At 57.1% G+C, this 12,049-nt stretch overlaps 1 protein-coding gene across 3 annotated transcripts in view; it reads right to left on the bottom strand.

The window, feature by feature from the left end:
- The window catches only part of ADAMTS14 (ADAM metallopeptidase with thrombospondin type 1 motif 14), a 72,619-nt gene extending 60,916 nt beyond the window's left edge, over positions 1-11,703 (bottom strand). For 2 of the 3 annotated variants that reach the window (XM_059397652.1, XM_059397653.1), the window contains exons 1-2: positions 11,570-11,703; positions 9,441-9,883 (exon numbers count right to left, since the gene is read on the bottom strand). In XM_059397652.1, coding sequence (XP_059253635.1) covers positions 9,441-9,883; positions 11,570-11,651 — 525 coding nt within the window. In that variant the 5' untranslated portion in view covers positions 11,652-11,703. The remainder of the gene's footprint in view (positions 1-9,440; positions 9,884-11,569) is intronic. The other variant, XM_059397654.1, reaches the window with a different exon arrangement.
- Between the last annotated feature and the right edge of the window lie 346 nt (positions 11,704-12,049).

The raw sequence follows: 12,049 nt of genomic DNA, 5'->3' as shown, positions 1-12,049 counted from the left end.
GGGACGCACCCCAGAGGGCAACCACCGGGCCCATTGCTTTAGCATTTGGGCTCTAAAGCCGTGGCCATGGCTGGTGCATCTCTGGCCCACACGGGGCTGACGACCTGAATCACTGTCAACATGTACTCGGTCCTTGCCCACGGACTCAGGAGAGGCCAAGAGTGGGATTGTGGGGAAGCACTGGACAGGGAGCCAGAGGTCCTGACAGTTGCTGTGTGATCCTGGGTGAGTCTTTTCCCCTCCCTGAGCCTCAGCTTCCTCATCTAGAAAACTAAGAGGGGACCAAGAGGCCCTGAAAGCCTCCTTCAGCCACAGCTGTCTGCACTTGGGCTAAAGTCAAGGTCATCTGGGCAAACGAGGCTGAGCTGAACTCATCACTGGAGGTTTTCATAACACAAGGATTATCTGTGCTAACAGGAAACTCGGCTGCCAGAGCGGAGGCAGCCTGCAAAGATTACTGTTATTGTTGTGGTCCGGGTCATTGTTGTTGTTTCGCAGACTCTGAAGGCAGGGCAAGGCCCACCTGCTGAAAACAAAATGCCAGGCCTGGCGGATGGCTTGGAAACGTCCAGCGGCACAAATGCCCTGGGTCCCCTCCAAAAGCCCACTCCCCGGCCTCTAAGCCACAGAGCATGGGAGGCAGAGGGAAGGCAAGCACAGCCCCCACCACACTCAGTGGCCCCGAGACTGCCCTCCCACCAGCCAGCCTGAAGATGCCGGGGAAGGCAAGTAAAACCAGCCCCCAGTCCAGCCCTCACTGGCTCCGCTCAGGAGAAGCAGCAGTGAGGTGATGTCTGGCTTTTAGTCCGTATCATAAATAAGTTATTAATCCAGGGCAGACAGCACAGCCCAGCCATGGGGAGACTAGGGAGGTGAAATTCTGCAAGACCAGACCACCTTCCAGACAAGAAAACTACCCAGGACCCAGACCCTGCACATCCGCTCAGACAGACAGAGGCCCTGATGGGACAGGGCCTTCTGGGAGGCAGGAAGAGCACTGGAACGGGTGACCAGAGGTCCGGAAACAAAACTGCTGTGGATCCTGCTTCAGTCTCCGTATTTATCCCAGGAGATCGATGATCATGATAAAGCTACCATTTATGATTCTGAAACTATGGCGGCATGCTGGATTTCTAATAAAACTACAAGGTAGGACACCCACTTTACAGATGTGGAAACTGAGGCTCAGAGGGGTCAAGTGACTTGCCCACAGTATGCGAGAACGCCTGCAAAGATGGCTGCCGTCCTCCTGGCCCTGTTCACATGCCTGTTTGCAGTGAGACTCTGCTGCCCCTGCCCTCCAGAGGCAGCATCCATTCCCCCCCATTGCAAAATCTAGTCTGGCCTGGTGGCTCACTTTGACCCACAGAACACACCAAAGCCACGTCAGGCAACTTGGCAGACTAGGCCCGGAGAGGCCCTGTAGCTTGTGACCGCGCTGTCCCAGAGTGTCCCCTAACACAGCGTGCAGGAGGCCTGTCGTGCCCACCGGGTAGAGGGAGCAGCACTGCCCGGCCAGCGCTGACGCTGGATGTGGGAATGAGGTCTGCTTGGGCCTTCCAGGTCAGCCCACCCTCCAGCTGCAAGCAGCCACAGGGGAGCCCGGAGCAAGCCGCAGAAGAGGAGCCCGGCCAACTGGAGCAGCGAGAAAGAACGTGTGGTCACTGTGAGTACGTCCGTTCTAGGCCGGCTTGTCACACAGTCGTGGGTAACTGGTCCAGCCCCTCGGTTTCCCCAGCAACACCTGGGCTGCCTGCCTCCTGAGATGTGGCTGAGGTCCACGCAGGGCAACTTCCCCGGTGTGACCCGTGGTCAGCGTGGTGAGGGGCGTCATGAGGAGAGCCCTCTCCCACCCGAGAGACCACGTCCTGCTTTCATTCTGCAGACCTCAGTTCTGAGGAGCAGACCCAGGGTTCTCCCCAGAAGAGCACGCACAGTAAAGCAGGTGGTACCCTCGGGAGGGGCATGAGCTCTGGAGACAAAAGAGGAGGGGGCTGCGGAGAGCAGGGCGGCAGACAGGTCTCAGCTCACACACCCACTCGGGCCCCCACCCCGGGAGCGGCTGTGAGGCCCACACGCTGGGGACACGGGCTTGGGGGACAGAGTGCCCCAGCAGACCGGTATGTCGGCCAGGGGTGCAGGAGGACAAATGACAAATGATGGCGCATGTGCCACATCTGTCACTGCCCACCTGGGACAGATGGACAGTCAGCCACAGAGAGAGTGACAGACGCGCTGTCCTTCCTCAACTCACAGGCTGAGGAGATGCAAACATAAGCTTTATGCCCCCTTGGAGCGAATCCGCCACCTTCCCTCCTGGGGTCAGCTCAGCTGGCGGCCACCAAGAACCCACCTCAAGGCAGGCTGGGCACCAGCGTCCTCAGGACACACCAGTGACTAAGCTCAGACCCCACCCTTTGCGAACCCAGTGGGACTGTTCCGGTGAGAAGGCAAACTGGGCCAGGAGCAGGGTGCGGCCTGAGAAAAACTAACAGGCCTGGTGGGGTCAGGAAGGGGATGGGCTCTGGCTGCCCAGCTGAAAGCCCGGAGACCTCTGGGCCGGGGCACGGGGTTGTCAAGCAGACTAATGAGATGCTCTTGACTTTTCTTTCCCACCACCCAGCCCCTCCAACCCAGCAGACTCACCTCGTAAGCTCACACCCTTCCACAGCAACAGCCAACAGCGAACGGGTACCACGCTCAAAGCCCCCTTGCATGCAGGACAACTCGGCTAACACAGACAAGGCCGCCGAGGCACAGAGAGGCTCAGGAATTGTCTAAGGCCACACAGCACGTAAAAGCCGGAGTTGGGATGTCAACCCAGGTGATCCGGTTGCAGGGGTCATGCTCCCGTTGCCTCACGAGCTGCCCCGCTGGCGATCCGAGGCCTCTAGCTACTTGTCCTGTTGTGCTGGGCCCACACACCATCTTACCAAATAGAACACTTTGCTTAAAAACCATTATTGCTCATTTCTCCTTCAAATACTCAAAGGTCTCACAAAGCCAGACCGCACTCCCTTTAAACAGGGCATAGTCCCACCTCCCCTACTATACCTGGCCCTCTCTCTCTTTCTCCTGTGCCTCCCTGCTCCATGGCCTCCTGGGCTGCGTGAGTCCAGCCTATGCTCCATCCTGAGATAAATGGTGTAAGCCAGTCTCCGGTTCCTAAAAACCGGGTGACTGAGCGGAGGGAAGGGAAAGGCACTGTGGGAGGTAGGAACGGCATGAGCAAAGGTGGGGGGCTGCAGAGCAAGGTGTGAATACATCAGCTCAGCTGGGGTGGGGGTCTGCAGGGCAGAAGCCACTCTCCAGGCTGGGGAGGCACAGGGAGCAAGAAGATGAGGCCAGACCCCTTCCATTCCTCCCAGGGTTGTCAGCACACGGGGGTGAGGGCAGGGGACCCACAGACCACGATGTGCAGAGACAGGCCAGCTGGGTGGCAGGACGAGGGTCCCTCTGGAACCCTAGGCCTCACATTCCACATCCCCAGGGCAGGGGTGGATGGCAGGGCAGAGAAGGAGGCTTCGCAAGGAGCTGCTAGGTCAGCCCACTCCCCAGCCAGCAAGGAGCAGTCCCCAGGGCAAGAACAGGTGCAGACAGGAGCACCAGTGAGCCACAGGCAAATCTCCAGCTTTGCATCAGCCTCTTACCCCAGCACAAGTGTAACTCTAGCTTACAAACCTTCTGTGGCTCCCTATGGCCAGAGGGACAAGTCTAAGCTCCAAGGGGAGGCAAAGATTTTCCAGCCCACATTTTCACTGCTCTCCCTCTCCCATGGAGAGCTGGGATGACTCACCATTTCCTGAATCCTGGGAAGACACAAGATTTCCTTCCCTGCAGAATGCCTACTGTTGCTACCTCTCAGCTTTGAGAACTCCTACCGTGGCTTTAAAATGTGGCCCAAATGTCCTCTTCCCTGGGAAGCCCTCCTTGAGCACCTCTCCTTGGCAACCCACCAAGGGCATTCTGCTTTCTTGCATTCCCACAAGGTCAAGTTCAGGACGGTCTCTCTTGTTTCACACTGTCCACGGCACACATCTGCCTTCTCTTTCAGCTGTGGGCTTCTGGGGAGAGAGCCAGGGTCGAGTTTCATCCCTGTACCCCCAGGACCTAGTCAAGGGCTGGGTTCTGGCCAGGGGCCCAAGGATTGTCAGCACAGTGCTCCTCTGAGCCTCTCAGTATCCCTGTCCTGGAGGGCATGTGGGGTTATCGCAGATGGGCCGGGAGGCTCACACTTCCACGCCTCGAGCAAGCGCCAATCGGCTGATTGGACAGAGAAGATTGCCAAAGCAGAGGGAAGGCAGGGCTTGGCCGGCCCCAGGGACTAGAGATAGCCTCAGACACGCCCCAGAGAACCCCACTAATCTATATATTGTTGCAATACAATGGACTCTAACCATATTTACAGTGTTTCCCATTATTCCTAGTAACTATAGTGACAGTAGCAATTACAGAGAAGTAAGAAGCGTGACTACCAAGAACCACTGAAATAAGCTCCCCTTTTAAGACTCCAGCCTATACTAGAGAAGGCACTTTTTTTTTTTTTACATAATCCTCTGAACAATCCTACAGGTGGTTGCTCCCCGCCCCACCCCCCCACCCCCACTTCACCTCCCCACCCCCACTCCTTAAAGATGAGGAGTCTAAGCACAGAAGAATTCAGAAACTTACCCAAGGTCACACAGTTAGTCTGGACCCGAGCAAAGAGACCCCACACTTTCCCCCACCCTAGACTGTCTCCCCATAATTATGAACACCGCCTCTCTCAGGCCTTACTGCTGGCTAGCCACATTTTCTAACTGCTTTACTGAAATGTAATTCATATACCAAACAGTTCCCCCATTTAAAGTGTAGAATTTAATGGTATTTGGTGTACGCACCGAGTCATGCAATCACCACCGTGGTCTGTTTTGGAACATTTCATCATCACCGCCTAATGAAACCCCAAAACCCTGGACCTTGTCACTATCCATCCCCACCCGCCCCCTCCCCCTCTGTAATCCCATTCTACAGATGAAGGGCTGAGGCTCTGAAGCTGCTGGGATTTGTACAGCAGGCGGGGGTGGGGGGGGCAAGAAGCAGGGCTGGGACTCACCCTCCCTGCACTCCTCCTCCCACCGCCTGCCAGGGGTCCGCTCTGTAAGCCAATGAATATGCATGAGCTGCAGAGGATGGTAAATGGAACCAGATGGTGACAAAGCTTACACGTGCCTTGCTTCCACACCAGGCCGGTGACTCACAGAGTCCTGGAGGCAAACGGGGGGATGAACAGTACAACCAAGTCCTCGTCGGGGCAGGGGCAGCGAGGCCCAGGACCAGAGAGGCAGAGATGGCAGTGGTGGTGGTGGGGTGGGGGGTACTTTTGGTCTGGGTACTAGATGATATGTAGGATCCCCCACTCTGCTGACCCTATTCCTATACCCCACAATCCCTCCTGGACCCACCAAAAACTGGCTCTGAACCCAGGCCTCCATGTTCCTCCCAGGAATTCAGAGCCATAATCGCTAATAGGGGGTCTGTTCTGCACTTGGCCTCCAGCTGGAGGGATCCTGAGGTGACACAGGCCCTCCCAGCCCAGAGGCCCTCAGAGGCTAGGGGTCACAGGAGTGTCAGGAGAACCATTGCATTGACTGGCTGGGTTCCCCGAAAAAGGCCCTGGACAGTGGTCTATCAGGTTGCAGCTGCTGCCTGGGTACGTTCCCGGGCAGGGACCCCAGGGTCTGACAGCTGCCCCTGGCCCCAGAGGAAACTCTCTGCAGATAGAACGTGGCCTCCCATATCCCTTCTTCCCTTCTGCCAAACATTCTCAAGCCTGCCCTGGGTCAGTCATCTCTCTGCTGGCCAGAGGCCCAGCACTGTCTCTCATCTTTATAATGTTCGATCAGTCTTGAGCCAATGCCACCTCCTTCAGGGAGCCTTCCTAGATTCCCTAACCAAAAATCAGTCCTTCTGCTGCTGCATCACACAAGACTGTCATTTGTCTGCTTTTATGTCTGGGTCCCTGTTACCCTGCAAACTCATCCAGGGTAGAGGTCCTGGCTTCCTCATTCCTAGGTCCTTCCTGACCCCTCTGCACTACTGTGCCACACCAAACTCTCCAGAAGAGCAGGTGGGAAGTGTGGGGAAGCACTCATTCCTCAGTTTTAGCAGGAATTAACCACAGCGCACAAAACGCTTCCAGTTTCCATCCCATAGCACTCTATGGGATGGTGGGAGACGGAAAGGCAGTGATGCCCGCTGCCCCCCACTACAGGGCCCAGTTGGAAATGAGGGTCAGGCCACCAGTTTAGACATGGTGCCTCTCACCAGAGCAGCTAAGATCCAAATGGCTGCAGTCTGTCCACACAAAGGGGTCTTTGTTCAAGACCTTCTCACAATTGGAAGTTTTGCTTGGCCATGAGGGTCAAGCTCAGGGCTAGAGTCTTTCCTCCCTATACCTCCAAAGCAGCCCCATCCGGCACAAAGCAGATCCTAGGACCAGCTAGGGAGGGAGGCATTAACTATAGGTTTAGAGAGGTCTGGCTTCAAACTCCTTCAGCAAGGCCTGCTCCATGTCACAAAGTGCCAATGCTGAAGCTGGAAGAAGCTCTGAGCCCTCCCATTATAGCCTGGGAGATGTACCCAAGAGGCAAGTGGAGCCTAGAGAAGGAAGGCAGCTTGCTCAGGGTCACACAGCCTGTGCCTCCAATTCCCAGATACTAGGCTGCCCCATCCCCACTGCGGGCCCTCTCTCCTATCCTGCCTTCCTTCAAGGTTGGGCCAAAGCCCACCTTCCCACTGTGTCTCCTGGCAACCCCTCCCCAGATCCATCCAGTGCCATCACTCACTCTTCCCTCTGCCCAGAACGCCCTCCCCACCCTCCTCTGGCCCCAGCAAACTTCTACCCATCCTTCAAGGCCCAGTTCCGATATCACCTTCTCCAGCACCAAAGAGAGCAGTCATTCCCACCGACTGAGTACCACCCCTCTGGGCTCCAGAAAACCAACAAAAGAATGCTAAAACCACTAGAGGGGTTTCTCCTGCTTGGCACCCAAGTTCCTTGAGGGCAGGGATGGGACTCTCTGCAAAGCAGGGTGATGACAACGTCCGCATACACACCGCACACGACTGAAGGGCTCTATCAACTCTTTGGTCCTGTGCGAACAGAAGTTGTCTGCATTATCGTCAGCTCTCCCCGCTGAGGCTCAGTTTCCTCAGCTACACAATGAGCAAAGTTAACAAACATGGGGATCTCGTCTGGGCTGGGTCTGGGCTGCAGGAAGGACTCCCGACTGCTACTATTCTATGTGTCTCTATTTGTGCATAGAGACATTCTATGTGTGCATAATTTTTTGGAAGGAATGACTTCGGGGCATGTAATGCCAAGGAGGATGGAATTAAGAGCCAAAGACCACATATAGATGCAGAGTTAAATCTTATCAGAGATGCTGCCCTGTGGCCTTGGCGTCCAAAGGTGGTTCAGCTGAGTCACTACAAAGAGCCCCTTGCTCTTAGGCAACACAGGGTCGCTTTCTGGAATAGGCTGGAAACACGGAAATCCCTGCCCTGGGGAGGACTCTGTGCTGGGCTGTGGCCGGGGACTGGCTAAAGAGACAGCCAACAGCAGAAGCGGTGCCCCAGTGGCAAGCAAAGACCATGGACAGTTACTCAGGAACAGTGTTAATCACCGACTGACACCTCTGTCGGGCCCAGGGTACTTGAACGGGGGTAGCGAAAGAAGTGGGAGACACAGCCCAGTCCTGAGATGGCCAGCAGCCTCTGCAGCCGAGGACTGTAGGGGTTCGTGCAATGAAGTCAAGCCGCCGGTCTGCTCTAGCACGTTCCATCTCTCCATTTGCAAAGACACTGTGTCCCTGGGCGACCGCAAGCATCCCTTCGGATTTTCAAGCCAAACTGTGGCCACAGCACAGCTCTGGCCAACGGGCTTCTGCTGCATAAACCTGCTGGTCCAGGGTGGGTGGCAGCCAAGGCTCGCCCAGGACAAGGCCTCAGCCTTCTGCAGCCGTGCTCACAACCCGGGCTTCTTAAAGTCGGACTCACAGAACACTTGCATGCAAGGTGATTCCAGCATACGCTCAACCTTGAGAGCCAACGACTGCCCAGACCATGCCTCTCCGGCGTGGGACGGGGAGGGCACCATCACCTCCAATGTGGACAAAAACTCATTCTTTGGAAGGCAAAAAATGTATTCTTTATATATATATATATGAAGCACAGATACACACACAATTTACAAACAGATGTGCAGTCCATCTGTGGTCTTAAAATTTCAAGAGGGGAGCTGGAGGAAAAAATGGCTAAAAAGACACTTGAAGGGGGCTGATAATGAAAAAGAAAGATCGAGACGCACTAGCCCAAACACAAGTCATGTGACAACCTGCAGGATGACGCTTTGCAAGGGAAGGAGAGTGAGGGGTGCTCCCAGCCCTGCTAGGGAAGAAACACCTCTTTCCCATCCCCCCAAATCTGACTCATCCCTCACTTCAAGTGAAAGGGCAAAGCAAGGGGGTCCTTTCCTGGGACACATCAGCTCCTACCTGACAACGCAGAGGCCACAGAAAGAACCTCCACCAGAGCCCTGGGCCCGCCACACAGGCTCACAAAGGCCTGACCCCCAAGTCCAAGGATGGACTTTAACCTCAGCACGAATCAAGCCTCAGACAGGAACCACCCATGGCTTTCGCGTTTGCCATAGTGAGCCAACTAGCAGGGTCTTCCAAGCTTGGGAGGAGGGAATAGGTCCTGAGAAAGGGAGCTCCCAGAGCAGGGCCCTGGGAAAGAGCAGACAGACTTTAGGACCAAAGACATCAGGGCATGAGTGAGGACCTAACAGTAAGAATCCTAACAGCCCTTAATGTCTCCAGAGCCTTGACTCCATGCCGGGTGGGTGCTGACCCCCAACCATGCTGCCCGGTAAGGGAGGTCCCATCATCATCACTACTACGTCCACTCCGTGAAGGTAAAGACCACATGTGCCCCAGGCCCTGACGTACCCCCCAGAGCCTGAACGGTGCTGGGCACAAGAGACACACACGGTAAATATGTGCATTATGAATAAAGCCTCACTTCACGCATAAGGGAAAGCAGCACAGAGAAGGTGAGTGGCCCAGCCAGGACTCAGTCCCAGCCAAGCCTGCCTTCCTCACCCCTGCACGTGTCTGAGCTGGGCAAGGTGGCATCCCGTGTGTCCACGGACCATGAGGGAATGAACAAGACACCATCCACACCGGGCCTTGCACACCTACTAGAGCGGCAACCTGGCGGCCAGTGGGGCAAATGCAGAGATCTCTGAAGGCAGGGAAGCCGGGACATGGCCCAAACCATATACTGTGCCCACAGGAGTCCCAAACACAGAAGAGCCAAGGAGGAAACGGCGTCAGATAGGCTCAGATGGCCTGGGGTCAGGGCAAAAAGTGGCTTGATGAAAGGCTTGTCCTTACCAATCCATCGCAGTTGCTGATGGCAACAGCGGCCCCAGGCATGCCCATGACATCCCCGGTGTAGACACACTCCCGCCGCAGGGGCTGTCGGAAGAGCTCCCGAAAATCCTCCTGCCACTCCACCGAGGCTCCGGGCACCACCAGCCGTCGGTTGGGCCGCAGGCGCAGATGCAGTTCCTCCCCAAAAACCGTGACATTGAAGTAGAGGGAGGGGCGCCCCGCCCGGCCAGGGTGCAGGGTGGCTCCTTCTGGGCGCGGGAGGCTGCGGGCCACCCGGAGGGGACCCGAGTGTGACTGCGGTGCAGGGGGCCCCTCCGCTACGGTGCTCCCTGCGGAGGCTGCTGCCGGCCCAGACAGCACGTGGGAGAGGAAGCGTCCCTGAAAATCTGTGCTGCATGGCACTGTCACACCATAGTCACGGAGCTTTCCAGAGAGACGCAATTCTGCTGGAACAAACAGAGTTATATAAACGTAGTCTGTGCAAAGGTAAAGGGAGACCGGCAATCCCACTGCAACCCTGAGTGTCACCTGGAGGGACCCCTTAGTCCAAGTTCATCCAAGACTCATCCAGGGCTTCCTGAGCCTCTGGATCTCTGCACTTGGATTGAGCAGCGTTCAAGTACTCTGTGGACTTAACTTGCTCCTGTAGTCCCCAAGGCCTTGTTAAACTTAACAGAAGAAAAGAATGATGCCAGAGTCTTGTCTGTCACTCTAGCAACGAGCCTTCCAATTTGGGGCACTGCCTAGGAATGGGCTGAGATTCCCCGAAAGCCCCCAGGGCAAAGTGAGGGATGGCAGGATCTGCCCCAACTCCCCCCACCCCCTGTGCTGAAGTCACCCGCCCAGCCTGGGGTAGGCCCCTCCTCCTCGCCAAGCTCTCTGAACACAGCTGGCAAAACAAACACACCTAGAAACTCAGGGGATCCTGGGCACGTGTCAGGGGGAAAGGAGGAGCTGGAGAGGGGAGGGAGGCAATACAGGTTCTATATTTTTCCAAGTTTAGAAAGGAAACTTTTTAAAGTCAACAGAGGCTGCTGAGATTTCTACATGGCCCAGCACCAAGCCCGGTAAATATAGATATTCAAAAATAAAAGGAGACGCACAGGGTGACTTGCCCACTCGGACTGAATTAAGTGTGAGGTCATGGCCCCATGCTCTAGGCTGCATGCCAGCAGCGAGGTCCTCGCACAGCTCTCCCCGAGCCCAGCCAGGCCCAGCAGGAATGACAGCTCGCTGGCTTCCAGGCTTGGTGATTCAGGACTGGAGTTTGGAGGGATTTTCATTTCCACATGGTTCTCTATCTCTTGCCTCCCTGGGCCCCTTCACACTACTGATGAAGCCTAGAAAACGAGGTCTCCTGAAACCTCCCATGCCTAAGGCACTTCCAGTGGGGGAAGTTTCTTCTGGTTTTACCCATTAAGACCCCCAAGATTTCTGCTAGAGAGAACCCACTTCAGTTCACAGACAAGCAGGGAGCCTGTCTGGAAATGACCAGAACCCCTTCCCCACGTTCAGAGCCACAGCAGGTGAGAGTGCAGGGTGTCTGGTCTGTGTGAGAGAAGGAGGGTGTCCGCACAGAGCTCGAGAATGCTGGAGGAGAGGGCTGGGCGTGTGTTTCCAAGCAGGAGTGTGAGTGCCAGGTGCTCCCTGGCGGGTGGGGCGACCACCTGCCAGCCTAATTCCATAAGGATGAGACAGACACACGCACACAAGTTGGAGAGGGAGAAGACACTGAAAGTAAAAGACACACAGGACAGACACAGACCAATTGTGTGTGTTGTGTGTATGTGTGTGTGTGTGTGTGTGTGTGAGAGAGAGAGAGAGAGAGAGGATGAAAACTAGAGAAATACAGTGCCAAATACAGAGACGAAGACCAATATACACCCCCCAAGAAGAGACTCCAAATTCCCAAAACCTCTCCCAGGGTCTCTCTCTGCCTCTTGTGCCAGAAAAGAAGAGCCATCGCGTGTCAGCGCTGGGGACCTAGGGGAAGAAATGAGCTCAAGCCCCGGGCGCGCACCGCCTCCCACTCGCTCGAATGCTGCCGGGCTCCTCCGGCCCCCAGGCACCAGCCCAACTCTCCGGCACCAGGGACCCTTCGCGCCCCCGCGCGCCCGACCTGCACGCACCTGGGGTCCGGCTGCCCGCGGCGGCGCAGAGCGCGTAGTGTAGGGGCAGCAGGCAGGAGAGCAGCGCGCGGAGCCGAGCCATGTGGCCGCGCGCGGACGCGGGCCGGAGGGCGCCCGAGCCCCCAGCTCCCGGCTGCCGGCGAGGCTGGAGCGCGCCCCGGACTGCCGAGCGCGGGCCAGCCGGCCTCTGCCTGCTCCGCCGCCGCCGCCGCCGGCCCGCTCCCGGCCCCCCGCGCCACCGCCTGGACCGCTGGCTCCACGCGCCCGAGGCTGCCGGCGGGGGAGCGGAGCGGCCGACGCGCCTGTACCCGCCGTGCCAAACTGCAGCGAGCCGCTCGGTCCGCCCGCGCCGTGACGCTCCAGGACGCGGCGGGAGCCGGCCAAGGGGGCGGCGGGGCGGGCCGGGCCGGGGGTGGGCACGCTGGCGGGGTGGGGCGGGGCCGGGCGCGGGTCGGACTGGGGGCGCTGCGCGGCCGGGGC

Source organism: Mustela nigripes, chromosome 4 (assembly GCF_022355385.1).
Source record: "Mustela nigripes isolate SB6536 chromosome 4, MUSNIG.SB6536, whole genome shotgun sequence".
NCBI classification, from domain to species: Eukaryota; Metazoa; Chordata; class Mammalia; order Carnivora; family Mustelidae; genus Mustela; species Mustela nigripes.
The sequence above is the reverse complement of the archived record's forward strand: the minus strand, read 5'-3'. Positions and strand labels throughout refer to the sequence as shown.